Here is a 26338-nt window from a genome sequence, read left to right as displayed (position 1 = left end):
CTCGGTCCGAGAACTCAGAACTCTGATTTGACGTCACCGCTGGAATTGCCCCTGGCCCCCAAAAGCTCCCTTTTGGAGTGCGTAATTCACCAATGGGAAGGCCCACTGCAACAGTGGGATAAAAGTGTGCGTTGGTAAGGGCGGAAAATATTTACAAATTATCTTACCCGAAAATACCACAAAAAACAAGGGGCTCGGATGACGCGGTCAACCGTCAAGGTAACGAAAACAAACTCTCGCAGAAAGGCATCAGGCATCAACAAAACAATAACAATAACAATAACAGAATGATTGTAACGCCAGGGTGTAAACAAGTCAACTAAAGCCCGGGAAAAATAAAGGTGACCAACTGGCCGCGGGGGGGTTAAGGCGAACATATTGCGCATACGCCACTTGGTACGCGATCAATAACGATATTTACAGCGAACAGCAAAACAATAAGAGCTAAAAATTAATAACAACTGCATACTAAAGAATATTGTGAAGATTTGTTGTAAAAAGTTTTTGGAAAATGATTCACGGAAAATGTATTTATTAGTATTAAATTATTTAAGAATTTATTTTTACATGGCTTTAAATAATATATTTATATAAAATATAAAAATAAATAAAATTAATGCACAAATTGACCATGTACTTAAGAGAAGCAGTTTTATGGAGTTACAAAATTTGGTTTTAATTAAATGCATTAATTGTATGTATCTAAAAACTATGTATATATAAATTCCCTGTTATTTATTATTTTAATTTAGCAAAACACTTTAATTTCTATTGAACTAAACACTCGTATAAGTTAGAATCAATCGAGTTTCTCAAGATCTTGTTGACTTTTTTGCATATCTTTTAAATATTCTACATTAAATACTAAAAAACTGTGTCTTCGAAAGCCAGGAAGTACTATTATTTTGCCCACAGCTGTATGTATCTGCATCTGTGTTTGTATCTGTATCTGTGACTGTACGAAAAGTGGGCCCGTTTCAGCGAACGGGCCTCCAAAACACACGCACACACTCGCACAGTGAGTGAGATACGCGACACACCCCTCCATCTCACAGATACAAAAGCACACACACACACACATATACATATATATACGCAGACTTTTAAAGCGTCCTTGATCGTGCGCAAAAACAATGTAAGCAGTGGAAGCAGTGCAGATGGTTCAATGACTTTTGCTCTCATTTTACAAGCCAGATAATTATAATGTAATGTGCCGATGGGAAGTGATTTGAACGCTACCCCACCCAAAAACCACTATTTTTCTGCCAGTGAACGATACCTTGACTGGTTTGTGTTTCTTGTGGCTTCGTTACGTATTTCGCTGGAAATCGTTTATTTTATCAGGCTGTTTTTTCCTTTGCTTCTGTTGTTGTTTTGATCACTCTCAAAAATCCGTCGCAAATTAGTTGGTTGTTACGTTTTTCATTTCGATATTGTTTTCAACAATACACCCTAATAAAATTTAAATTATTATAAAAAAAAAAAAAACATTCAATACTAAAATTTTGCCTTAAAAAAACGATTTATAGTAGGTTAAATAAATATATAATAAAATAATATATAATATAGATATAACAGAGTTAAGCAATAAGTACATGTTTGAAATTAACGTCTAGATAAAAACATATATTATTTAAACAAGTCCAAAATGAAACCTGGTAAATTGAAATGGTTTTCTGAAAACAAGTGGGTTTTATAAATATTATATCTTCGAATATGACATGTTTAATACATTTAAAAATTAGATATCAGACATTAAAATACCAGTTAAGAACTGTGATTGAATTTCTTTATCTGTAGAACTATGTGAATGCTCACCTTGGAGATAGGTGTAATAACAAAAACAGAGCCGGGTCCTTAACAAGGTCGCCTGCAAAACAAAGATGAATATCCGGATGACCCAGTGACCACAGAGCAATGAAAACTGGTCACCGGGTGACCGAGTGAAATGGAACGTCCATCGACTATCTCGCTTCGAGATTCGTCCATTGACATTGAAAGCCACTAATTTATTTGTTTATCAACCAGTTGAGAGCGAGTGGGAGAAGCATCTAGCATTACAATTATTTCAAGAGAGGCATGTAATATACATATATAAGGCTATATCTCTTTCACCGGATCTGCCCTCTCTTAAGTTACAGCCTACATGGCGTGAAAAATCCTAAGAAAACTTGAGTTTCTCTTATCAGCGACTGATCGTGATGTAGCTGATTTAGATATTGCATCAGCCTGGATTAGGATTATAGTGGGATTCACTTTGTGTGTGTTTTTTTTAGTTTTTTGTTTTGTTTTTTTTTTACCTTTCTCAAATCTGTTTTGCACAATCTGTTAAACACACACAGCAAATCCGGAGCGTTATCAGTTGGGAAACTACGAGCTGGAAAACAGGAAAATAAAAAACCAAACGAAAACGTGCACGTCATGTTTTCCACATTTTCCACCCAATCGCTTTGCGTGGTAAAAAAAGAACAAGAAGTAAGCCAGGTAGCAGGAAGTTAAGGAGGAAGTGGCTAATATTGATACCACGTGTGCGTCATAAAAAGGGTAATTTTCCACACCAAACTCAATTCGTTTGTATCGAATTTGGACAGGCTTAATTTTTTTAAATAAATCGCATTTTAAAATATTACAAATTATCCAATCCAAAAATCCACGTCTTTCAATTTTTTTTGATTAATATTAAACTTTTTTAAGAGTAATCATATAAAATTCGTTGAATATATGCATTTTGTTTCTACCGATTTCGAAAAAGTTATAACTTTTTTTCACAAAAATAATTACTGCTGTTTTGCATATGTATTTGCATTCAAATTTGTAATTAAGTCCCCGCTCAAAGCTTAAAATTGTTAGGCCTAGTTTAAAACTACTTGTATATCAAAATTATTCCTTGATTGATCTGTTAACTATTTTACAGATACAAACCTAAGTTTATAGATATATGTTCTCATCGATATAAATATATAGATAAAAGTACCTATTCCATTGTGTACTCACTTTTAATGGAAACGTACACATGCGGCGCAAACAAAGAACTAGAACCAGAAGAGAAGCCATCGAAAAATCCAAGACTCAACTCGAAGCAAATATGTCAAAAAAGCAAAAAATTCAACAGAAAATAATTGCTCGAAATTGTCGAGGCAAAAACGAAACCGAACAACAAAAAAAGGCAGCTAAATAACGAGAACCAAAAACACGCTGCCGGCCGAAATCGCCGACCGCTGCGCCCAAATAAGTACGCAGCCCATGGTGGCCCACCCCCCAACATCTCCGCCCCCAAAGCCCCCTTTTTTCGGGGGCAGCAACAAGACGTAGTGCCGATCGATCGATCGTACGAAACCCGAAAATCAGCCAAAGTCGCACAAAGAGATTCGGTATGGGAGCAAACCGAAAAAACATTCGATTTTCGGCATCTTATGTATTTGCTACACTCGTCAAAATTTACTTTATTTAAATGTAGAATATAAAATTCATTTTATTCGTTTTTTATTTTACTTACTTGCTTTTAGCCTGATTTTACCTTTTCCCATAATTATTATGACTATAATATAATGATTACAAGTTGCAAGTCAGGAATGAACTCTATTTTAAAGGGCACAGATTAAAAACAGTTCGGTTCAAAAACAAATATTGTTTTTTCACATATTTTTTTCATGACCTGAGCAACTACTGAACACAATGATTTCTGTATTATTTTTTAACGGTGAACTCAATTAATCAAATAACTTTAAAGTGTCTGAGCATATCGTTTGGTAAATTTAATAATTATATATATATATTTGCCAAACTCTTCTTCAATACAAATTTAATTTATTTTATTCTCTAGAAAGACTTGGCATATATGTTACATACATTCGTAGGCTTGTTTATTCCTTATTATTAAAAAGGTGATAAAAGTTATTGCCAAATGTCATCTATTCATTTTCGTCAGTCATTTGCCTTTGTATTATATTTGAGCTGTAATGAAATATGCAAGCAAAAATAAATAAGAGACAATCATTATCGTCTTGGCAATCTTTTCCATTTAAAATATATAAATCCATTTATTATAATTTTGAAATATATATGACTCTTATCGCAGTGTAGACGCTTGCGCTCTCTCTTCCGCTCTCTTAGCGGCCTTTCCTGCGCTACGCTCTTAAAATGGCGCTCGAACGGTAATCGTACGACTCCACACCCACACACACATACAACCCGTGGATCGGCTATATATATTACTATATCAGTGGCGGCAACTCATTTCTTGCAGAGACTTCGTGCCGTCAAGATCGAGCTGAAAGGCCTAATAAAAAAAGAAAGTATATCAAAAACCCGCAATATAAGGCAACTGTGTGCTTAAGAATTTTTTTTACTGTGCAAAGTGCAGTTCCTTTCCCGTTAAATTAAAAACCAAGAAATACAAATTCATATCGGTTCGCGCAAGTGCGGCAAAGTGCAAGTGCAAGAGACGCTAAAAGAGCGATTAAAAGCATCGAAGAGAGTCTTAATACCACAACAAAAACGAGAAAGAAAGTTCCAACGCTAAAACCAACAAGATGACAACCAAAATGGCAATTAACGCTAAGGTTTGTAATCAAAAATCCAAAAAAAAGCCCATCATCACCATCGGTAGCGCCGTCCTAAAATCTACATTTTAATAAGCTAGCAACAGACTGAAATCAAATTATATTCGTTGTTTTTTATGAAGATGTGCAAATTGTGACGCTCGTTTCATTTTTTTTTTATCAATCCGACAAATTAAAAAAAAAAAGAAAAGGCTTAGCATTTGACTGATTTGACTAAAATAAAAATAAATGTTTGATTTTAAGTCACTAGTAAGAACAAAGATTATGAAGCTTTTAGATTTAGAATTTCGCTGCCTAATCAATCTAAAACTTTTAAGAAAATATCTTAATATATCTTGATTTAGAAATGACTTAACTTTAGAATCTATGGAGCTATGTTTTTTCGTTGATAAGCTTTAAATAAGAACAATGAACAAATTTTAGATTAAAGCATAAATCAGAATAGTTTCCTTATCAGCTATGTTTTTATCTATTATGTGTTAATACGAATTTTAAAAAACCTATAATAAAATGTGGTGGAATCGTAAAGTTTCCGGTGGATACTGTTGATGGAGTGTCTCCAGGCTTTTTGTTTTATTAACAGACTTTTTCGAACAACCTGACACGCTCCCAGCCATCCAGACCTCTTATAAATAGATCCCATTAATGCTTTATTTTGGACATTTATGGCCTGTTCTTATCACTTTCCATTCCCACGAAACGCCGCGATAAGCAACGTTGTAGGCAGGCAGACTTACAGACGACGTATTCGAGTCTTCTGTACCGCCCGATTTCGAACGAGTTTTTAAGCGCGCTCTTCTGGTAGTTTTTTGAGTATTTCAGTTCAGCTTTTTTGGCTGATGCAATGCCGACCATAGATTTCAACTTGGTATTTTTCGTTGGGCTGGCTGGTTTTTTTTTTGGCTTAGTCGATAGTTTGGTGGATTTCATCAGCCATCCGTCAAGGAGAGATGAACGGCATCGGCTGAAATATAATAAAGTAAATTAAGTAATATTGTAGATTAGCTCTTGTCTCCAGTCCGTGCCGGAATCGAATCTAAACTGCTGACTCTCGTCTGACCCGGAATGTAGACTACACCAAAACCGGGGTTACATCAGTGCAAGTCCCGCAAACAAGATCGTCTGCCTTGCAAATTGAAAATTAATTAATGTGCAAATCATTTTCGGCAACTCGGCAATTTCGGTTGGGGTCTAGACTCAAATTAGCATATCATCAGTGGCGGGCAGTGTAGCTATTCCGATTTTTTTAAATTCGGGTACATTTACTTTACCTTCACAAATAGATAATTACAACACATAACAATTTAAAATAAAATATGGCGTTTATTTTGTTAAACCAATGGGCTAAGAAAATATAATTTGTGTTGAGTGTATCCCAGCTGGTTTTATATTTATTATTGTTGTCTTAAGAAATAAATCTAATTTAATATATAAGCAGTTTTTTTATAATATTTAAAACATTTAGTTTTTGACTTATAAATATATAAACAAGGCTACTTATATTCCAAATTGTCGGCTTTAAATAAATTTGCTTGATACATATATTAAATTCCTTTATTTTTATGCTTTTAAGTTTGATATTGAATTTTTTCAAATCCAAATTTTTGTTTTATTGTAAAGAATTTATAAGCTATAAATGGTAAATGAAATAAGTATATTTATTCAGCTTGATTAATGTATTTCTTTTTAGCTTAAAAATCATATTAAATTCTTATAGATACATCCATTATTTTTTAGTTCATTTAAATACAGCTTGAAATATTTTTGAAAATATTTCGAAATATTATTTTTGAATGTTGCTTATGAGGCATTTTTGATTTGTTTGCAGGATATTTTCCGCAACCAGCACCGTCTGATCCGCTTCATCGCCCAGTCGATCCGGCTGTGCAGCAACCAGTCGCTGAAGGCCGCCCAAGCGGCCCAGCAGCAGCAGCAACAGAAGTCGGCGGCGGACTTCCAGATCACCGCCTCGGTGGATGCCCAGTACACCAGTGCACCGGAGCCCGTGAAGCACGACAAGGATCTGGGCCACCAGTTCCGCGCCTCCCAGCTATCCGTGCGTTTGGCCGCTCCGGAGCAACTGCAGCCCAAGCCGGACAACGATGGGGAGCTGGGCTTCGGCCGCCTCTTCACCGATCACATGCTCAAGATCTACTACCACAAGAGCCTCGGAGGATGGCAGCGACCGGAGATCACGCCGCTGGAGAACCTGGTCATGCATCCGGCCGCCAAGGTGCTGCACTACGCCGTTGAGGTAAGCCAAGTCTCCGGAAACCCATTACTCCCATTACTCAGTACTTAACTGAATGCATAACCTATATCGAGTTTAACTTATTTTCTATAAAGAAGCTTATTTTCCTGAGGAGTTTCCTATATTGAAAATCCAATTGGGCGCCACTTTCAATCCAGATCTATGAAAAGATCATAAAACAAGTCAATAATAAATCATTCAGTTCAGTTCAGATTATCCCACTCTAAAACTATCCTTTAACTTTTAAAAATCAAAGTGTTGCTTGTTTTGCTCCAAAAAGATAATTCTTTAACTAAAAAGTAATGAAACCCTAATGATGTCTTCTAGAAACATAAATCCACATTTAGGGGTTAAACTAGAAGAATCGAATTCGCTAGCTTTTTACGTGACTTGAGAGCGGTTTGTTGTCTTGCTTCCATCCCCCTTGTTCCAACCCGTAATCCGCAAGCCGTAATCTCTGTAAACAAGTCGCACGTGTGGCCCACGGGCTGACGTCATCCCCGAGTGCATTTAGTATATAGTAAGAAGGCGTATTAAGATGCCATGTTGGCATGTTGTGGTCTTATCAATTCTATGCCGTTTCCCATTCATTGCAGCTCTTCGAGGGCATGAAGGCGTACCGCGGCGTCGACGGCAAGATCCGAATCTTCCGGCCGGACATGAACATGAACCGCATGAACCTCGCCGCCCAGCGCTCCGGTCTGCCCACCTTCGAGGGCAAGGAGTTCGTCCAGTGCCTGTCCCGCCTGATTTCCATCGACTCCGAGTGGGTTCCCCACACGGACACCGCCAGCTTGTACATCCGCCCCACACTGATCGGCATTGATGTGAGTATATAGTGCCAGATATTGAAAAACTGTGTCTAAGCAAGCAAAAGCACCTAAATCTCTGCTGTGCTTTTGCTAAGATCTCGATAAACGTATTAAATGAAAGCAAAGCAAAAGCAAACATATTTGCCTTCCTTTGCTTTGCCCTGCTTTGCTTTTCTGTGAAAGCATTTCACTTGATTTTGCTTTTGCTTCGAACTTTGAAAGCAAAGCATTTCGAACTTTCAGAAGCAAAGCCAAAACATTAACATTTTTACAGCAAATTTCACATGTTCAGGATAACTGAGCGAAAAAAATCAGTCAATTTTGATTTTGAATTGATTAATATAAAGCTCGAAACATGTCTTCGAAATTTCCCAATTTTTGCTTTGGCTTTGCTTTTGCAACAGCACAGTAAAAGGACAAAATGTAAACCATACTATACAAGTATATCTCGCTCACTTGACTAATCCCTGGTTGTTCCAACTTACAGCCCACACTGGGAGTGGCTTCTTCGGACTCGGCCCTGCTCTACACGATCCTCAGTCCGGTGGGCAGCTACTTCAAGACGGGCTCCTCCGGTGCCGTTTCCCTCTTGGCCGATCCCAGCTATGTTCGTGCCTGGCCAGGCGGTGTGGGCAACCGAAAGATGGGCTCCAACTACGCACCCACGATCAATGTGCAGAAGGAGGCGGCGGCCAGGGGACTGCAGCAGGTGTTGTGGCTCTACGGCGAGGATCACCAGCTCACCGAAGTGGGCACCATGAACATCTTCATGTTCTACGTAAACGATCAAGGAGGTAGGCATTTTCTTTATTTTTATTTATTATTATTTATTTTTAAGGCTTTTTAAATGCTCAGTTTTGTGATCTAAAAATGTTAAGTTCTAAATAGATTCGTTGACAGGTAAATTAACGCGTTTTCGACCCTATAAAGCATATTTTTTCAGTATATTTAAATTTTTAAAAATCATGAAAATTAGTAAGGCTATATGTTTTTGAAAAAATGTAACTACTTAATTATTAAATTCCTTATTCCGCATATTAAAAGTGATAGCCACATAGAGCAATGTTTCTTAAAACAATAAACACCAATTGACATTCATTTGGTGGTAATTTAAGTGTAGAGGCTTCAATTTAGTCTTAATTTATTTAATTTTTTTTAATATTTAACTGTTATATGTTATGTACCAAGAACGATTTGAGAATCCAGATTTTTTTATTTGCGCATTTTTAAGATACATTTTTGTTTATAAAGTATTTAACCAATTTGTGTGTCCATTGCCATTTTCAGAACAAGAACTGGTTACCCCGCCGCTGAGTGGCCTGATCCTGCCCGGAATCACCCGCGACTCCATCCTGCGCATGACCCGCCAGTGGGGCAAGTTCAAGGTGAGCGAGGCGACCATCACCATGCCCATGGTCTGCGAGCTCCTCAACCAGGGAAGGGTAAGTGATCACAGATAGAATTCACTTCTCGTAAGCACATAACTCATTTGGATTGATCCCCACTTGAACAGCTCCTGGAGCTCTTTGGAGCGGGAACGGCGTGCGTGGTCAGTCCGGTGAACCGCATCAACTACCTCGGCCAGGACCTGTACATACCCACCATGGAGCAGGAGAAGCCCGTGCACGAGCTGATCCGCGAGTCCCTCACCGACATCCAGTACGGCCGCGTGGACCATCCGTGGTCGGTGGTGATCGACTAGGATCCTAGGCGATCCTATCCACATCCATATCCACAACAGCCCACATCTATTATCCTTTCCCCATCCCTTTCCTTCCCCGTGCCGTGTATTAGTAGGATTTAGTTGCCAAGTGCTTTGTGGGTTGCCAATGTGCTCGAATTTGTTTCGTTTGTTGTGCATTTATCTATATACGTGCATAAACCGATATACATACATATATATATATATATATAATATATAGTAGGTTATAAGTCGAGGGCCGATTTATTTAAGTTGCATTTAAATGTATATTTATTTATTTATGTCAGGAATTCGAATTGTACATAATTCCAACTGGTTCAATGTTATTTATAGTTTTCCATATTTTTTTTGCATATTGTTAGTTTTGTTTTACTATTGTTGTACAACAATCTGTTTTCTAAAGCTATGAATTGTCTTTTAGCGCTTTTACTTCCAAGCAGCATCGAAAGCAGAGCAAAATTTACCAACTACAAATTTTAGAAATTAGAAATTAGGAAAAAGAAAACCAGGAGAAGAATTCCCAAACGAAGTGTGGAATCAAGTTGAAAACGTACCGGAGGCGAAATGCATTTATTAGTTAGTAAGTGATCGAGGCGTTCTTGGAGGTAAAAGCGGCACGAGAGGCACGAGGGCAGCAGCCAGCCAGCTGCGCCGAGCTGTGACTAAAGCTAATCTATACCTGAACCTGTCAGTAGAACCTAGGTCTAGGCTGTAGATCCTAACCCGAATCAAGCTGTATACTATACCTGTAACCTAGAAGTTAAGCGAATCATGCGATGAAATAAACAATGACAAAAAACAACTTCAATGCCATATATTTAATTCAATCTAATATTGAATTAAGTGTTCTTTAAATTTATTTACATTTTTTGAAAGTATGTTTTATTGATTTATTGATTTTCCACTGGGTGATATTTAAAAAAAATCCGTATCTGGCTAATTTATATCTAACTAAGTCTTAACAGTAATTGAGGAAGATTACGCTACAAGCTGTCTTTTTTTTAAAGCTCTCAAAGGATTTGTATCAAATTTTAGCTAAACTTGAGACAAGGAAAATATTTCCCACAAAATCGGTTTACTCATTTTAGTAAGCTTACAAAATATTTCCACCAAAAACAGAAATTTCCCAGGGTTTCTTTAAATTCCCAAAATATCCTTTAACACATGAAAAGCTGTGAATTCGCGACCCAGTATTATTGCTTAATTAGTCCTTTTTTTGTATTTTTATTTTGTGGATGTCCTTGATAGGCGCTGATAGGTGGCGACAGTACTATTTTATGATTTTTGTTCTTGTGAGTGGCTTTCAGTAGCGCCACCAAACTACAATTTCACAAATAATCGATAAAGCAGTGGCGCCACCTAGCAGCGTCTATTCAAGTAATGAGAGATAGGCGGCGCTTACGCTTATTTGATGTAAAGGTGGCGCTTCAATTTCTGATTTTTCCCATAGGTGGCTTGGTGGTAAGAATCTCCGCTTGTAAAAAAAGCCATTTTTAGCGACCTTTTTGTCAAATGTCAAATGCTTTGGTTCTTTTCAAACAAATCCACTCTCTTTTAGGTCAAAGGTTACTATGTTTGTTAAATATTATTATTGTCCAACAGTACATTTTTGCAAAGAAAAAAGAATGTTCAATAAAAAATCACATTTTTTAATATGTAAAATATGTTGTTTCTTTTAGACATCAGTTCATACTAGCGAGAGACAGATCGCAAAAACACGCCAAGAAACGATTTAAGAAACATAAAGTGTTGTTCTAAAAAGATCTAAATTGTGTCCAGCTTTTCATAGCCAACGGTGCTATAAAATGTAGGTATTTATAGATCTCACTCCCTTACTGAGCACTTTTTTGAAGTCTCAACTTTAATTGGCAACTTAAAGCCTAAAAACGTATCCATTAAAAGAAACATGAATGAAAAAAAATTCTTGGAAATGAGGAATTTGCAACCCCAACAAATTGATTCCAATCGGAGGATAAAATTAAGATTTTTTTTGGAATTCAGTTCATAAAATGAAAACTTTTTTTTAAGGAAAACGGACTTTTTCCTGTGGTATTATAAAGATAACACAAACATAAAAAACATAACATATTTATTTGAAAATAGGAAGCTAGAAACGATATACAAGTATATTATTTATAATATGTAAAAAATTTTAAATTGTGTTCAGCTTAATATAATTTTAGATCTTATCCTTACCAATCAACATATTTTATTTATAGTACATTTCTTATTCAGATAACAGATAACACACTTCCAAGTTAATAGGGGGTTGGAAAAAACGGTTGAAGTTTTGCATGAAGCTCAGGAAACGATATACTCTAGATGTTCTAAAAAATATGAAAATTGTGTACAGCAATTTATGGCTAACAAGGCAATTTTTAAAGTTATTTTAGATCTTGCCCTCCTTCAATAAACGACTTTAAACAATATACAAAATATAAAATGTTTTCCAAAAAAGTTTCAATTGGGATCAGCTTTTATTAGCTAAGGCAATTTAAGATCTTGTCACATTATAAACTAAAATTAGTTATTTATAGTATATATAACTAATAGATAACTTATTTGCTAGTAATATAGGGTGTTGGAAAAAAAGATTGAAGTTTTGAATCAAGCTCAAGAAATGATATAAAAAACAAAAAATATTGTTCTTAAAAATATTTTACTTGTTTTAATCTTTTATTAACAGCGCTATTTCATTAATTTTAGATCTTGCACCATTAAAAGCCAATAAACTTTATTTATAGTATGTTTTTTTTTTAGATAATAGATAAATATACTTCCAAATAAAATAGTGGGTTGGAAAAAAAAATAAAAGTTTAGAATTAAGCTTAAAATACGATATACAAAACATAAAATGTTGTTCTAAAACATCCAAACTGTGTTTAGCTTTTTATAACTAACAGCGATTTTATAAAAAGTAATTTGGGAATTCCTACTACCCTTACCAACCACTATTTATAGTATATTTTTTGTATAGATAACAGATACAAACCATCCAAATAAAATAGGGGGCTAAAAAAATATTGATACTTTGAACTAATATAAAAAAAAACAACATAATTGTTGTTGAACTTTTTTAGGGAAATTTTAGATTACGCACCATTACCAACCAACATTTTGTTAGTCCCAATTTGAAAGAAAAGCCCACTTATAGGGGGAAAAAGCTTAGCTCAAAAGGAAAACAGCAAAAACAATGTTTTGGGAAAGGAGAAATTTGCAACCTTAAAAAAGTATTTTTTTAACTTTTGTACCTATTTTATTTTAGCAGCAAAAGGAATATTCATTTCTTAAGCAAACATAGCAACAAAATAGTTAAAACATGTTTGCATATCTACACCCAGAGATAAACATAGTGTTTTAATACACTTACACTTTGAGTTAAATAATTTCGGTACTGATTTAGCCCCGAGAGGTGTTGTGTTTAAGTCAAAGTTTGTTTCACTTCATATTAATTTTATTTCTTTTATATTTAATAAATATGTCGTGTCAATTTCTTTTCCATTAGCAATAACCACTGATTTTGACTCTTATTGCTGAAAGACGCAACGCTGGTACATTTTAGAAACAAAAAACATATCAGTAAAATAAAACGGAGTCCAGATGTAATTTATGTAGTTAAATTAAATTATAATTACATTCCAGGTAGCAAAGACATACCCCCGATAGCGAAGACATACTCCGCAGTTAGCAAAGTGTGAGAGAAAGCACAACATCTTTCGATATTACCGATTTCTTGAGAACATACCGTCGATGTCATCGATTATACCATCGACGTTTTGTCACCTCTAGATTTAACTGCAATCATTTGCTTTCCGTCGTTCCCCGTTTAAAAATAAGAAATCGTTGCATCGCCGCGAAAAACTACGAACAAAAAAAACTTAAACCAAAAACACAAATACAAATATTATTACAATCAAAAAAAAAAAACCAGGACAACCCTGTTTTCATTGAGAGGCGAACATAGCGGCTTATTCGCTTATTGTTGTTGCAGAGCGCGTAAAAATTCAAAGCAATTCTCCAAAAATCCGCGCTTGTGAGTTTTGTTGTTTTTTTTCGAGTGTGAGTTTCGGAAATTCAAATATCTGTTTTAATCGTGGCGCCATGCTAAAATTTCGGAATGCTAAATGAGCTATAAACAAAAAGGTAAAATCCAGCGATTTTCCTTCTGCATTAAAGGAATTTCCCATCTTGTGTGTGTGTGTGCGTGTGTGTGTGCATGGGTGAGAGTAAATGTAAGCGCACTTCAAGCCACCGTTTTTTTGTTGTTGTTCGAAGGTGGAAAAGTGTCGCAGTGTGTGTGTGTTTGTGTGTATGAAATGCCGGTAGAACCGGTTTTGCAAGTGGCAGAGCAAAAACAAAAAGAAAATAAAAAAACGATCAGATACTTCGTTCTCACGTCGATCGGTATTACGATCACGAATTTTGTCACCTAATTGCGACAAATGATGTTCAAATAGCGTTTGTTTGCACAAACATTGTTTGGGTGTTATTAATGATATGGACAAGAACGGGTACTTCTTCTTAAAACAGCAAATATGGCTTCAGTTTTAAGGAGATTTATTTTAAGACTCAACGAAATTTATGATAATTTATTTTATCTTGGCTGCAAATATTGTTTCGAGGAATTTTAACTTGCAATACCGAATACATATTTTTTATGTTGTTGAATAGAACATCGTGATCTCTTTTCGTGTAATCGCATAAACAGCAATAACGACAATTCTGTGTCGCTCTCTCTTTTTCAATCTCTTCCTTCTCCTTCCCCCCTGAATGCGCTTGTGAACGTGTATGTGTGTGTGTTGCGCCTGCGTGTCAATTCTTTTATTTTTGTTTCCGAAAATTCCCGTAATTAATGCGTAAGAACGTTGACGTTGGCAGAGGAGAAAGAGGAAGAGAAGTGCAGCACGTCCCGAAAACAACAACAAATCATAATTTAGCGATTATTAGCCGTGACATTGAGTAAACCGTAAATCACCTTGATCTTGGGCAGGAATCTTTAGATTTTACCTCATGATTGGGAAATATTCAGTTGTCGTAATCCACAAACGTAAAACAAATCTATAAGAATATAGGAATTAAATCAACAAAAGTTAAGGTACTACAAAGTAAGGAACAATGTTATTGTATCTCATGGTTATTATTTTCAAAGTTTAAATAGCTGAATATAATTGAATCTTGTATGTATAAAAGTTGATGCTTTAGTTCATTTTTGTTTTATTTTGCCGATAATTATATAATTTTAAGTGCTTCCTGTTACCATTTTCCACACCAATATTGATGGTTTTTAATGGTGCTTGTATTTTTTTTCCTCTGCTTCCGTTTTGTCCCACTTCTTTTTTGGATTACCGTTATGAATTGCATTTTGAACATGTGCAAGTGAACCCGCTGTTTTTTTTTTTGTATTGTAGACCCCATTGTTATGCTCACGCTCGAAACCAAATTGGGCCCACTGAATCCCCAAAACTCCCCCGTATTTTGTACCTTTCTTTTTTACCTCCGCCCGCATTCGGCACTTCTCCATTGTCTCCGCGTCGCTCGTTACGCACTTTTTTTGTTCACCGAGCAAAAAATAAAACAATCGAAAAGCTAACCTTAACCGCACCTTTTTCCATTAAACGTTTTACGGTTTCAACTTTGCGCTCGAGTGGGTTTTGAATACGGAAGCTAGGATCGGAAAGAGATAGCTTAGCTAAATGACTCACCGACTTGGTTAATAAAATATGATTTTATGCAGTTTCTTAGGTTATAATAAATTTAAAGTAGTTTTGACTAGTCTTCCAAAAATCAATATAATCCTCTTTTTAGATCATGAAAAGTTATTATAAGTTATTATTTTAGGAATTTCAAAACAGTTGATTCCAAATTTTTGATGTTTAAAAAAAGTGCTACTCTAAAAACTAAAATCGAGTAAATTATAACCAAAAATGCAGCTTAAGCTTTTACTCATTGTGTTTGTACTGATTGTGCAAAATAGCTGTAAGCATTTTCTGCCGGCTCAATTAATTACATTTTCATGTTTAGAGTGTTTGCTCGTTCGAAAGCGAAGTTGCATAAGCAAACATTTTCTGTTTCCCCTCGACCTGCAGTTCTCAATTTGTCGACTTTTTAGTGGCTTCGACTAGTCGACGACAAATTGTTGACACATTTAACAACTGATTGCGTTGGGTGGTGGGTGGTTTCGGGGGTGCGACAAGGCTATCATCGCACCCAAAGCTGCCCAATCAACACTCATGATAATACAAGCGACGATCGACGTGCCATTAACTCAAATTAAATGTCAATAGCGGGGAACAAAAAATATATAAATTAGGCCCGGCGGGTTGGGTGAACAAATCGCTGTCAAAATACGCCACACTCAATTAGCCACAAAGTCAAATTGATTTTATAATTCCCTGTACTATTTTGTATGGCTAATATCTGTTTAGCGCACGTCAAAATTGTCAGAATAAGGCGAAAAGTATGATTTTATAATTCCCAGTATTATTTTTTAATGCCTGCCAAACTGGTCAGCAAATTTATGGGCCCTCCCTATCTATCTTTACTTTTTGTTTGTTATCTGTTGAGATTTATATGGTCGGTCATGATTTATGCGCCTGCCATGTTCAAATATGGTAACCGTAACCCGAACTGGAAAGGAAATAAATAGGAGGGGAAAGTCACTTTTTGGATCCACAAAAGAAACACCGATTTTTACGAAGGCGGGGAGCGGAAATATTAAAGCCGAAAAGTGAATTCAAAACATATGCTGAGAATAAATAATATCTTCATTTCATTCTGTAATGATATATGTATTGGCTCTTAATTGTAATGATGACAATTCTATTTTAAAAAATTTTGTCAAATGAAAAATGTCTTGTGTAAATTGAACAAGTCTGTTTGCCAAAGAAGCCTGTTAAAAATATTTTAGGTATTGAGAAAGATACCTACAAGCGAGATTCATTTTCTACGAAACAAAAATGATTCTTTTCCAAAAAAAAAAAAAACAACCGCTGACTCGCACTTTCATTGAGCTCCCCCTTCAATGCTTAGATTTTTATTGAAGTCATTTTATCTCCGACTCCCAGGGAATTTTCCACACCTCTTCACTTATCTTTACATCCCCAATCGAACTGCGTCTCAACTTTCAATTGCGCTTCGCTCGAGAATAAGAATAATAATACAGAATCCACCCCATACTAAATGACGTCGCAGCTTCTTAATATTTTCTAGTGGCTGAGACAAACTCTGCTTCAGTTTCAGCTTAAGTCGGCTTTGTAATCATCACCCCCCTGCGACCCCATAATCGAATCAAGCCAAATAAGCATAAATCAGACTTCTGACAAAAAAAAGCAAAATCAAAGCAATTGCAACTTGATAAAGACCGATGAAATGGAGCTCTATTTGGGGCTTGTATTACTGCTGCACATATGGAGCGTGTGTCCCCAATAGTTTGTTCTTTTTTGAAAATTTGCCACAGCGGCAAAAGTTCTTTGAGCCGCTTAAGTGGCCCATAAAAACTGAGAAATACAACTCGTTTTCGCACAAAAAAAACTTAAAAAGTTTGCAAAAATATGACTAGCAAAAAGGGTTGAAAGTGAGAATAGAAATTTCGATTCAATTATGCGGAAGCATAAAACAACATAAAACTCCCTGGTATTTATTGTTTACAAGATAACAGATGGAATGTGAGCAAGGAAAAATGGTTTTAAAATCATTTAAATTATTAATGTGCACTTAAAATTTTGGTTCTCTTTCATTGAAAACTCTGTCCATATGGGTATTAAATCATAGCTTCTTTTAGTGTGTCATTCAGATTTATCTTTATGCGACTTCTTTTAAAGATCTTATCGCTTAATATAGTTTCTAAGTTGTATGGGGTTAAGTGTTCTCTCAGCATTACTCAACAACCTGAGACAGCAGAGTAACACCCAACCCTTCGCAACCTTCAGCTCTTCAAGTGGCCATATTAGGCTAGGCAGATAAAGTCCAAGATAATACAAAGATAATTGTTTATGAGGTACCGAATTTTCCCTACAAAAAGTTCGTTTTAATATTTTAATTAAACACTTAAGTAACCTACAAAATAATCTTAAAGAATATTACAAAATTGATTTGTGCTAACCGTGAAATATATAAAAGTGAGACTTATCAGGGGCAGAAACGGGGAGAAGGTCTTAGTAGCAACGCCTAGGAATGAGCAATGTATTAGGCAATAATCTCAACTCGATAAGATAAGCAATAGCAGTCTTCATTGCTCTTTTTCCGTTCTATTTCCCTTACTATTTTTTTTTAGCCAGATCCTCAAAACTGACCACAACTTATCGCTATTTTGGGGCTCTAGAGATTAGCAGGGGCTTGAAAAATATAATCTTGATTGAATATCGGAAATTTTAAAATGCCATTGCGCTGAAGGTTCTTTTAATTAAATTTAATTATGATTCACAAAACAGTAATCTTAGGTGACTTTTTTCAAAAACAGATAACATTTATATAGAAAGAGATTAGAGCTGGCCTACCAAACCATAATAAAAAAAAGAATGAATGTGAACTTGAGAGAATTCCAAGCTTTATATCTATTTTATTATAAGTATTTCACAATAATGGTTTTAAGAGAATTCCATCATTATTATTGAATCAAATAACCAAATTTGCATACAAATGATATTAGTAAATAATTATTTATGAAAAATGTATAGCAGAACCTGCCAGCCATGCAAGCTGCTCATCATGTGCTGATGCTCAAATTGCGCTTCATAAACTCTCGCGTGCATTGCAGTTTCATAATTAACCTGCTGCCTCCCCTTTTTTTGTGTGGGTGAATTGGCTGCTTTCCTCGCGGATTAAATGACAAACATGCTATACGATTTCACAGGGAAAACAAAAGCTGGAAAAACTATTTCAAGTCTAGCATAACCACAATGAAACAAAGGCAAGTGACGCCCTCTGTCGGTCGGCGAAGCGAAACTAAAGCAGCATACCAATTCAAATAGATACCATTTAAAGATCGTGCCATATCAATTTATAAGTCCAATCCATCTGTAACAAAATGCAGAACAAGGCTTAAAAATAGTATAATACATGGCCTAAAAAATGTTCACAACAATTCCCAGTCAATCTAGTAATATTTCTTTATTCCTTACAGTTCTAAAGCTCTAAACTTTCCAAAATATTTATTCTTTAAAGAATACCAAAAATCTTAAATTAATTGGCTGGACAGATTTTTCGTGCAATTACCAATTAACCTAGTTGAATTTTTTAGGACTGCTGAGACGCCGCTGCATTTTTAATTATTTGCACGTCTTTCAATAGAAATTTATGCTTGTCGCGAAATAAAGCTCCAGACAAATGACTTTCTGTCTCTTTTCCTTTCTCTTGGATTTCTCGCTCCCACTTATTCGGATATATATTTTTGCCAGTCGAAGACTTTAGCCAGTGCAAATTGCCAGCAATTGTTGTCAATTTAAAATTGAAAAGAAGTCAAATGTTGAACAAGAATGCATGCAACACATATGCGCTTAAAGATAGATATATATATCTGCCGATCTTATGTACTTATTCGCCTTGAAACAGTTGGCGGTGTATCTTGTAATATAATTATAATAATTTAAAATAAATAATTTATTGTAAGTGTACCCCACATATCATTGTAAAATCTAATGTCAAATATTTGTTTTTAATTACCGAACTTTTATTGTTTTTTTTTTTTTTAATATTTAAGGAATGACAAACGCAACAACATATACAATACTTGATTACAAAATATTGAACTTGCACATTTAAATTATTTAACAATGCTTACAAAAAATAATAATAACATTTTTAAATCAGGCAATAAGACAAATATATTTGCACAATTATACGTTTTTTAAACAACTATTTAGTGCCATTTTGTTGACCGCAGCTGTTTATCTGAGACATCAAGTGGCTGCTATCTCTGGGCAATTTTCACTTATCTCCGATGCTCCACATAACGAAAGGTTTCTTTATTGCCAGAGGTAGATGGGTGGTTGGGTGTATGGGGTCTACGAGCGTATAGCCCCGTATATCATGTCTCAAGGTAATCTTTTGATTATCAAGACGGTTAAGCCGTCTGGAATTCGGTGTATTTTTTCGCATTGAGAAATAGTGAATGATTTCCTTGTTGTATTCTCTCTTTCACTTGCAGAGCTACCTACTTACTGATTAAAAATGCCGAACCACCTGAACTGAAGGGGGAGACGACACGAAGAGATCCGCGAGAGGCGACTAGCACCAGCTAGGGAAAAATCGAGGGGAATATCATCCAAAATGGCCATCAATCAGGGCAAGTACAAGCCGACGATCTGCGCCATCGACGAGGTGGATGATCGCAGTTTTAAGCTGCACAACAGCCAGGACGAGATTGGGGGCAAGCAGCAGCTGCAGCAGATCGAGGGCAGCGAGACGGCTCCGCTGACCACCAATCAGCAGAAGTTGCACATGGACGACGGCTCCCATCTGACGCCCAAGGATCTGGAGGCGGCGCGACAGGATGCCCTTAACGAGGTGCCAGGTGGCGGTGGAGCCGGCGGCAGGACTCCAGCGGCGATCACACCCAACTCCACGCATCCCTCGGCCAATGGACTGCGAGGTGAGGATCCGTCATCAATATCCATTCATTTTCCATTCAAAATCATTTAGTTCAGACAGAGTGTAGCTGAAGCATAAACAAAATTAAAGAATACTTTGTTTTTTATTTCAAACAAACCTACCTTATTAAATTAAATGTCAAATGTGTAAAATTTAAAACAAGAAAGGAAGCAAACTTGAAACAGCCAAAGTTTATATACCCTCACAGCTGTTGCATAATGTTAAATTAGTTTTTATAAATTTAAACCAGTAATTCTGAAACTGTAAGCCATTACTATATATCGAGATATTTTATATTATTGCATTATGCATAACTCGATCGTTCCTATGGCAGCTATATGGTATAGTAGTCCGAATTAAATAAAATAAAACCGTAGTTCTGAAATAATAAACCACTACTAGATATCAAAAATAACTTTAATAAGCATAGCAAATGTGGCTTGAGATTGAGGATTAAAAAATATCTTCAATTCAAGCTGATTTTTGAATGCCTATTTGATTATTTTTGAAAAGCAGCTTTATCTATTTTTGTTATTTTTAACAATATATGTTATATGTTACCTAAAAATTAATTTATTTAGCAATTTTACAAAAAGTTTTGAACCATCAAAGCTTCTTGGTGGGCTAAACAATTTGATCAGTGAAAAAACTTATACTGATACGTTCAAGAATTCAAATTATATTTATAATATATAAAAATTAATAAGAAGATTTGTCTATTTAATAAATCATGGTTATTAGTTTTTGAAAAGTAAAGCGTTTTTCGTTCTAAAAAGTTTTATAAAGGCCATAACAATTGAACAAATATTTAAAAAATGTTTGCTGAGATAAATAGTATATTTTATATTTTAGCGGAACAATTAGGAATGGATGCAAATGTAATGTTTTAAGCAAATTTAAGTGTTTGCATGTATATTTTAAGTTAGTGTTGCATTCTCATTTCATTAATACTCATGTTTTTCGTATCCTTGGCCATTGCCCGATGATAGCCTTGCTGCTTCCAGGTCGACGATCCTTCGACGCGCTGATGAGCCTGTCGCGCAAGCGGCGCATCCTGTACGTGACCACCGCCTGCCTGTGCGCCCTGCTCCTGCTGATCATCATCCTGCTGCTGGCCTTCTGGCCGGAGGTGCCCTTCTATCTGCGGGCGCCACTTTGCCTGGAGAAGGAGTGCGTGGAGAGCAGCCGGCAGCTGCTCCTGTGGGCCAACACCTCGAAGAGTCCGTGCCACGAGACGTACGAGTGGGCCTGCGGCAACTTTGCCAGCGACTATGCCAATCACGACTACTTTGTGATCAAACGCGGCGAGTGGAACTACGAGACGTACAATGAGTATCAGGGTGAGCTGCGGTTTATTTATATATAATCGGTATTATTTATTTTACATTTACATTTCGCAGAACTCAATGAACTGAACCGATTTATTTCAATGCTGCCAAATTCTGGCGAGGGTGCCTATTCCGTGGAGTCCACGGTGAGCAGTCTGTATCGGAGTTGCCGTGAGATCGATTCCCTGGACAAGAGCCAGTCGGATCTGCTCCTGAAACGAGCCATCAATGCTGTGGGTGAGTACTTCGATTGGTTATCTTTAGTTTTGGTGGTTATAATGCAACAGAAAAACTCAAATTATAGCACAATTTTAGAGCTTTGTAAATATATCCCCTCCGCTTTAAAGTTTTTTTGAAGATGATGCATCTTATTATTTGGGCTTATGTCATTTCAAAATGTTTAAAACGCTAGGTTCTGGAAGAAAATAATCTAAATATACGATTTTTATACATTCTTTGAACTTGTACATAAAATGTATAACATACTTTAAGGCTCCTCGTTTAAAATGTGACTGAAATTGACAAAAATTTAAAGAACTCTTTTAAGATATTATTATAGCTATATATAGCTTTGCTGATATGTACATCACATCCTTTTGTAATTTAGAAACATAAAAGAAGCTTACCTTTTTTATTATAAATAGGTTTTAATGCTAATATAAAATGGCTGCAGGACTGTCATATTAAATAGATCGATTATGACAAAGTCTTAAATTTTGTATTCGAAATATACGGTTAATTGTGGGATACTTGGTTGTTTTAGCATAAGATTATCAATATCCTTATATTCCTTGATTAAACTTGATATAAAACTAATACAGTTATTAAGAATGAATAAATTACTTATTGCCAACAATATTCTTTAGAAATTTTGTAGTTTTATTTTATTGCACACAATAATTATTTAATAAAATCATTCAATGTGCCAAATCTTTAAGTGCATTGTATAAGTATTGAGACCAAAACTACATTTGTACATGTTTAAAATATCATAAAAAGAGTTTAAATTTTATTTGTCACAAATGAGCTTAGGACCCAAACAAACATTTTTTTGAATTCTTTTTTCTTTGGGTCTTAATGTGCTTAGTTGACGGTTGTTTGTAAAAACCCAGGGTTTCGAGTTTAGAGATCATTTACCTTTTGAATAGTATAGAAAAATCAGACTGCATTAAAGGAAACCTTAGGTGATCTATTTATATTTTTAGGCAATATATAATTGCGTATGCTTTGGAAGATTTTTGTTAGATGTCTGTCCATAGTTCAATTTCCGCTGAATTAAAAGTAATCTTCATTTATATTCTTCTATTTCGTTAAAAATTTATTAATGCTTTCAAAAAAAAAAAAAACCATTGACTATTGCATCACTGTACATAAAAATTGTTGCTATGAGTCCACGCGAGTGATCATCTATTTGCCGTTGGGTGGCAGATAGGTGGCACTCTGGGCGTTCTTGATGATGGTGCCGCCGGAAATGACTCCTCCGGTGTGTCCGCCAGAGATTCCGCCGGAGCTGCCACCGGAAGTCGAGGTGTAGCTGCCGCCAGTGGAGCCAGTGGAGCCGGAGACGAAGTGAGAGCTGCCGCCAGTGGAGCCAGTGCCTCCGGAAACGAACTGAGAGCTGCCAGTGCTGGCGGCGCCAATAGCACCACCATCCAAGATGCCAACCACCGACTGAGCAGGGGCCACTCCGCCATCCTGGTGCTCCGAGGTGCCCTCGATCCTGTCGTATTCGGCTGTGGGAGACGAAGGATTAGTATGGAATTCATTCATGTCATCTTGGGGCTTACTCACCCTGAATCTGCTGCTGGGCATGAGAGGCCTCCGCATCGGTCTTGTACTTGATGAAGAAGACCTCCGGCTTGCTGGGCACCGTGGGTGCGGGCGTGGCAATGTCGTTGACCTCCAGCTGGTTGTCCTTCTTGCTGAGCACATAGATGACGGTCTTCTCCTCCTTGGGCGCATATTCGGCGGAGAGCTTGACATTGGCATTGCTCGAGGATGGGGCCTTGATGAAGACCACACGGTAGTTCTTCTGGGGACGTCCAATCACCAGATGCTTGGAACGCTCCAGATTCTCATGCTCTTCGGGTGCGGCGACGGTGAAGAACTGCTTGTGGATGATGGGCTCCTGGAAGCCACGCTGGACCTCCTGTTCCTGCTGCTGCTGGTAGCTGGGTGCCTGATAGCCGGCCAGAACGCCAAATCCAATGTTGGGCGAGGGTCCAAAGCCGGTGAAGGAGCTGCCGGAGCTGGAGCCGCCGTAGTTGGAGGCTCCCTGACCGCCAGTTGAGTAGGTGGCTCCCTGACCACCGCCAGTTGAGTAGGTGGCTCCATGACCACCGCCCGTTGAGTAGGTGGCTCCCTGACCGCCAGTTGAGTAGGTGGCTCCATGACCACCGCCCGTTGAGTAGGTGGCTCCTTGGCCGCCATAGTGGCTGACAGCCTGGGGCGCAGAGGAACTGCCCACCAGGGAGCCAACGCTGGCGGTCTGGAATGCACCCAGCGGACCATAGGAAGCCACCGAGGAGTGGCTAGGTGCGGCCAAGAAACCGCCACCACTGCTGCCTCCACTGGAGGTGGAGGTGGTCAGGGAGCCAGAGACTCCACTGCCATAGTTGTAGCCCTGGGGCTTGGCCTGGCTGAGAGCCACCAGAGTGCAAAGAGTCTAGGAACAGAAAAAAAAAAACAAAAAAAAATTGTATTTATAATCCTCTGGTTAATCCTGTGGTTAATCCTCCAGTTAGCTTACCACAAATAGACGCATGTTGAGTGGTTTTCAGTTGTTTGCTTAATGATGCTCTCCCTTGATGATTTGTGGCCTTTTATAGCCCGAATATTGGTTCCTCCGCTTCTTACCATTTTTCTATAATTTTTTTTCTCCTCGCCGGTTTAATTAATTGCTCAATTATTTGACTATGCCCCGAACCTCTGACATTTGACTTGTTTGTCAGACCCTCTCTGTCGCACGCAGAGTTGCCGTCTCTTTCGCGCTTCCTTTAATGTGACCTGTTGTCCATCGATGTTCGTTTTGTTTCTTTTCGGGGCGATCATAAATCATAGTCGAATAGTCGAATATATATTTGACTATTTGCCGGTCGACGAAGTTCATCGCAGGTGGATCAATATCATTATCCATTTTGATTTCAATTCCAAACCAACAACACACACCACACGAAATTCGGTTGCATTTTTGTCCGTTTTGTCGCATTGTTTCGTGATTGTCTACCCTCCATTTTCAAGTTGTATGCAAAATTTTGCATAAAATCCTCGCTTGATTGATTGCTCTTTTGCGGTCTATCAAGTATGGCGATATGTAGGAACGTGTTTATGACTTAATTTGATCAGCATTGGGAAGTCAAGCGCGTTTGTAGCTATTGAAAGTGTACAGCTTTAATTCTCTATCATGTTGGTTCTTAAGGGTACGTTACGAAATACATTTTACTCAATTGTCTCGGTTTTCTATTTTTGTTTAAACATTTGTTCACAAAAATATTTCCATTTTTTTTTCTATTAAAAATATTGTGTACAAAAAAAGGTTTGATTTTATCAAAATAATCGGTCAAGGTGGAATTTTAAGACCATTTTTGTGCAATTTATTTTTTAATACACGTTATATACTATATAAAAATATAGAGCATACTGCGTTTTTTTTTTTTACATTTTTAATAAGTTTAAGTTATCGTTGCGAAGAAGGAAAGGCCGACTCTTACCTGAATATTTGGGCTCGACACGCATTTGGCAATCTGGCGGAAAAACGGATTGGATTTTGACAAACTTCTACTGATCAATCTCCAGCATAATATCGTTGATTTTGTCTAGGAATAGAACCTCCTTCATGGTGCATGTTTTTGGCCAGAACTTCAAGAGGCCACGAACAACAAGTTTGGTAAGGAGTGAACCCTTGTCGAGTAATTCTACAGTGCACTGCCACAGTTGATTGTGGTACCTTTCCAGGTCCTCGACTTTGTGCATCGGTAATATTATCTTAACCGGAGCAGCTTGTTTTCAGCCTTCACGGGAACACTGACTGCTTGGACGATTCTAATTGAAACAAAAACAGTCAATTTAAATAGCAGACCAGAGAATACACACCGGCAAAACGTACTCGACGAGAAGATCCAAGAGCTCTCCTACTCCATTAATTTTCGTCGTTTCGTAAATATATCTATAGAATATACAGTGGATCTGTTGTCGTATAAAACTCCGAAATCCAAAAACTTTATGTTTATGCTACGCAGAACCGAAAGTTATATTTCACGATCCAGAGCATTTTCCGAGTCTAACTGTTCCAATGGCTGAAATAACACACTAAACATATTAAAGCCAGAAATTTCGAAGATCCTTATTTTTCACTCACCTCCGCCACAATATTTTTATCCTTCTTGCGCTGCCGGAGAGTGCTTTTCATTAGCAATCTTTTTCTGTGAAAAGGAAGAATCTTGATTCTTAGGCTCGATATCGCTTGAGATTATTGGACATCCTGTATAGAAGACTCAGGTACAGGTTTTGAAATATGTATACAGATGCTCCTGTGAGTAGCAGCAAGTGTTTGCCGATCAGAGACAGTTTGAATATTAATATGATATTGTCAAAGCTGTCAATAAATAAAGAGCTCAAAAACAAAACAACAATATATTACAAACAAAATGTTCAGTTTTTAATATCCATTAAACTCCAAGAACTCAATTTTATAATCTAACTCTGTTTTCAAAATTACCAAATAATTATTATTATAATTAAAAAAAAAACTTTCATTGCAGTGCTTTTATTTTCTTTAAGCTATTATCTTTTTATGGTTTTTGCAACCATTTAAAGAAAATACACTCACACACAGGTGTTCACATATCAAATTATAGCTTTACTCATCTTGATTGATGGACGCAATTTGTTTGCTGTCTTTGTTGGGCAAACAAATGCCTTAAAGAACTTGTTGGTTTTTTTTTTTATATGGTTCCTTTCTTTTCGCCGGTGATTTTTTCTTTATTTTTTTCTTGTAGTTTTTGTGTTTGGTTCTTGGAATAGAACCTGCTTCCGCCATGGGACTTTAGTGTGACGTATTAAGCCATTGTTAACAAGAGCTTAATTATGTTGGCGGA

General features: G+C 36.8%; 3 protein-coding genes and 1 long non-coding RNA gene across 6 annotated transcripts in view; 2 read left to right on the top strand and 2 right to left on the bottom strand.

Annotated features, from left to right (window-relative positions):
- Positions 1-1610: 1610 nt before the first annotated feature.
- LOC121467088 lies at positions 1611-3140 on the bottom strand. The gene is made up of 3 exons (XR_005977200.1): positions 2995-3140; positions 1819-1870; positions 1611-1676 (listed from the first exon to the last, which is right to left on the bottom strand). It is a non-coding gene; the product is annotated as an uncharacterized LOC121467088 (long non-coding RNA).
- A 1101-nt stretch (positions 3141-4241) lies between these two features.
- On the top strand, positions 4242-10129 carry LOC108147731 (branched-chain-amino-acid aminotransferase, cytosolic). Its single transcript, XM_017274459.2, has 6 exons — positions 4242-4562; positions 6391-6816; positions 7410-7640; positions 8113-8419; positions 8913-9067; positions 9139-10129. Exons 1-6 carry the CDS (start codon positions 4533-4535, stop codon positions 9325-9327), a joined length of 1338 nt encoding a protein of 445 aa, XP_017129948.1. The 5' UTR covers positions 4242-4532; the 3' UTR covers positions 9328-10129.
- A 2996-nt stretch (positions 10130-13125) lies between these two features.
- The window catches only part of LOC108147673 (protein gone early), a 32098-nt gene continuing 18885 nt past the window's right edge, over positions 13126-26338 (top strand). The window contains exons 1-4 of one of the 3 annotated variants that reach the window (XM_017274369.2): positions 13126-13470; positions 19472-19915; positions 20904-21254; positions 21315-21479. In XM_017274369.2, the coding sequence (XP_017129858.1) occupies positions 19594-19915; positions 20904-21254; positions 21315-21479 (838 nt within the window). In that variant the 5' untranslated portion in view covers positions 13126-13470; positions 19472-19593. Of the gene's footprint in view, positions 13471-19347; positions 19364-19471; positions 19916-20903; positions 21255-21314; positions 21480-26338 lie in introns of those variants that run through there. The other 2 variants (XM_017274371.2, XM_017274370.2) reach the window with 2 other exon arrangements.
- Positions 22261-24707, bottom strand: LOC108147675 (keratin, type I cytoskeletal 9). The gene is made up of 3 exons (XM_017274372.2): positions 23992-24707; positions 23034-23907; positions 22261-22975 (listed from the first exon to the last, which is right to left on the bottom strand). Exons 1-3 carry the CDS (start codon positions 24004-24006, stop codon positions 22650-22652), a joined length of 1215 nt encoding a protein of 404 aa, XP_017129861.1. The 5' UTR covers positions 24007-24707; the 3' UTR covers positions 22261-22649.

Source organism: Drosophila elegans, unplaced genomic scaffold, assembly GCF_018152505.1.
Source record: "Drosophila elegans isolate 14027-0461.03 unplaced genomic scaffold, ASM1815250v1 contig_149, whole genome shotgun sequence".
In the NCBI taxonomy this organism is placed as follows: Eukaryota; Metazoa; Arthropoda; class Insecta; order Diptera; family Drosophilidae; genus Drosophila; species Drosophila elegans.
This window is presented reverse-complemented; position numbering and strand designations above follow the sequence as displayed.

What these genes read in the sequence shown, in the direction of transcription:
- LOC108147731 (XM_017274459.2), top strand. Translation starts at nt 4,533, where the DNA reads ATGACAACCAAAATGGCAATTAACGCTAAG. An exon ending in CTACGTAAACGATCAAGGAG is followed by an intron (nt 8,420 to 8,912) that starts GTAGGCATTTTC and finishes TGCCATTTTCAG; the next exon opens with AACAAGAACTGGTTACCCCG. An exon ending in AGCTCCTCAACCAGGGAAGG is followed by an intron (nt 9,068 to 9,138) that starts GTAAGTGATCAC and finishes CCACTTGAACAG; the next exon opens with CTCCTGGAGCTCTTTGGAGC.
- LOC108147675 (XM_017274372.2), bottom strand. An exon ending in TGCCCAGCAGCAGATTCAGG is followed by an intron (nt 22,976 to 23,033) that starts GTGAGTAAGCCC and finishes CGTCTCCCACAG; the next exon opens with CCGAATACGACAGGATCGAG.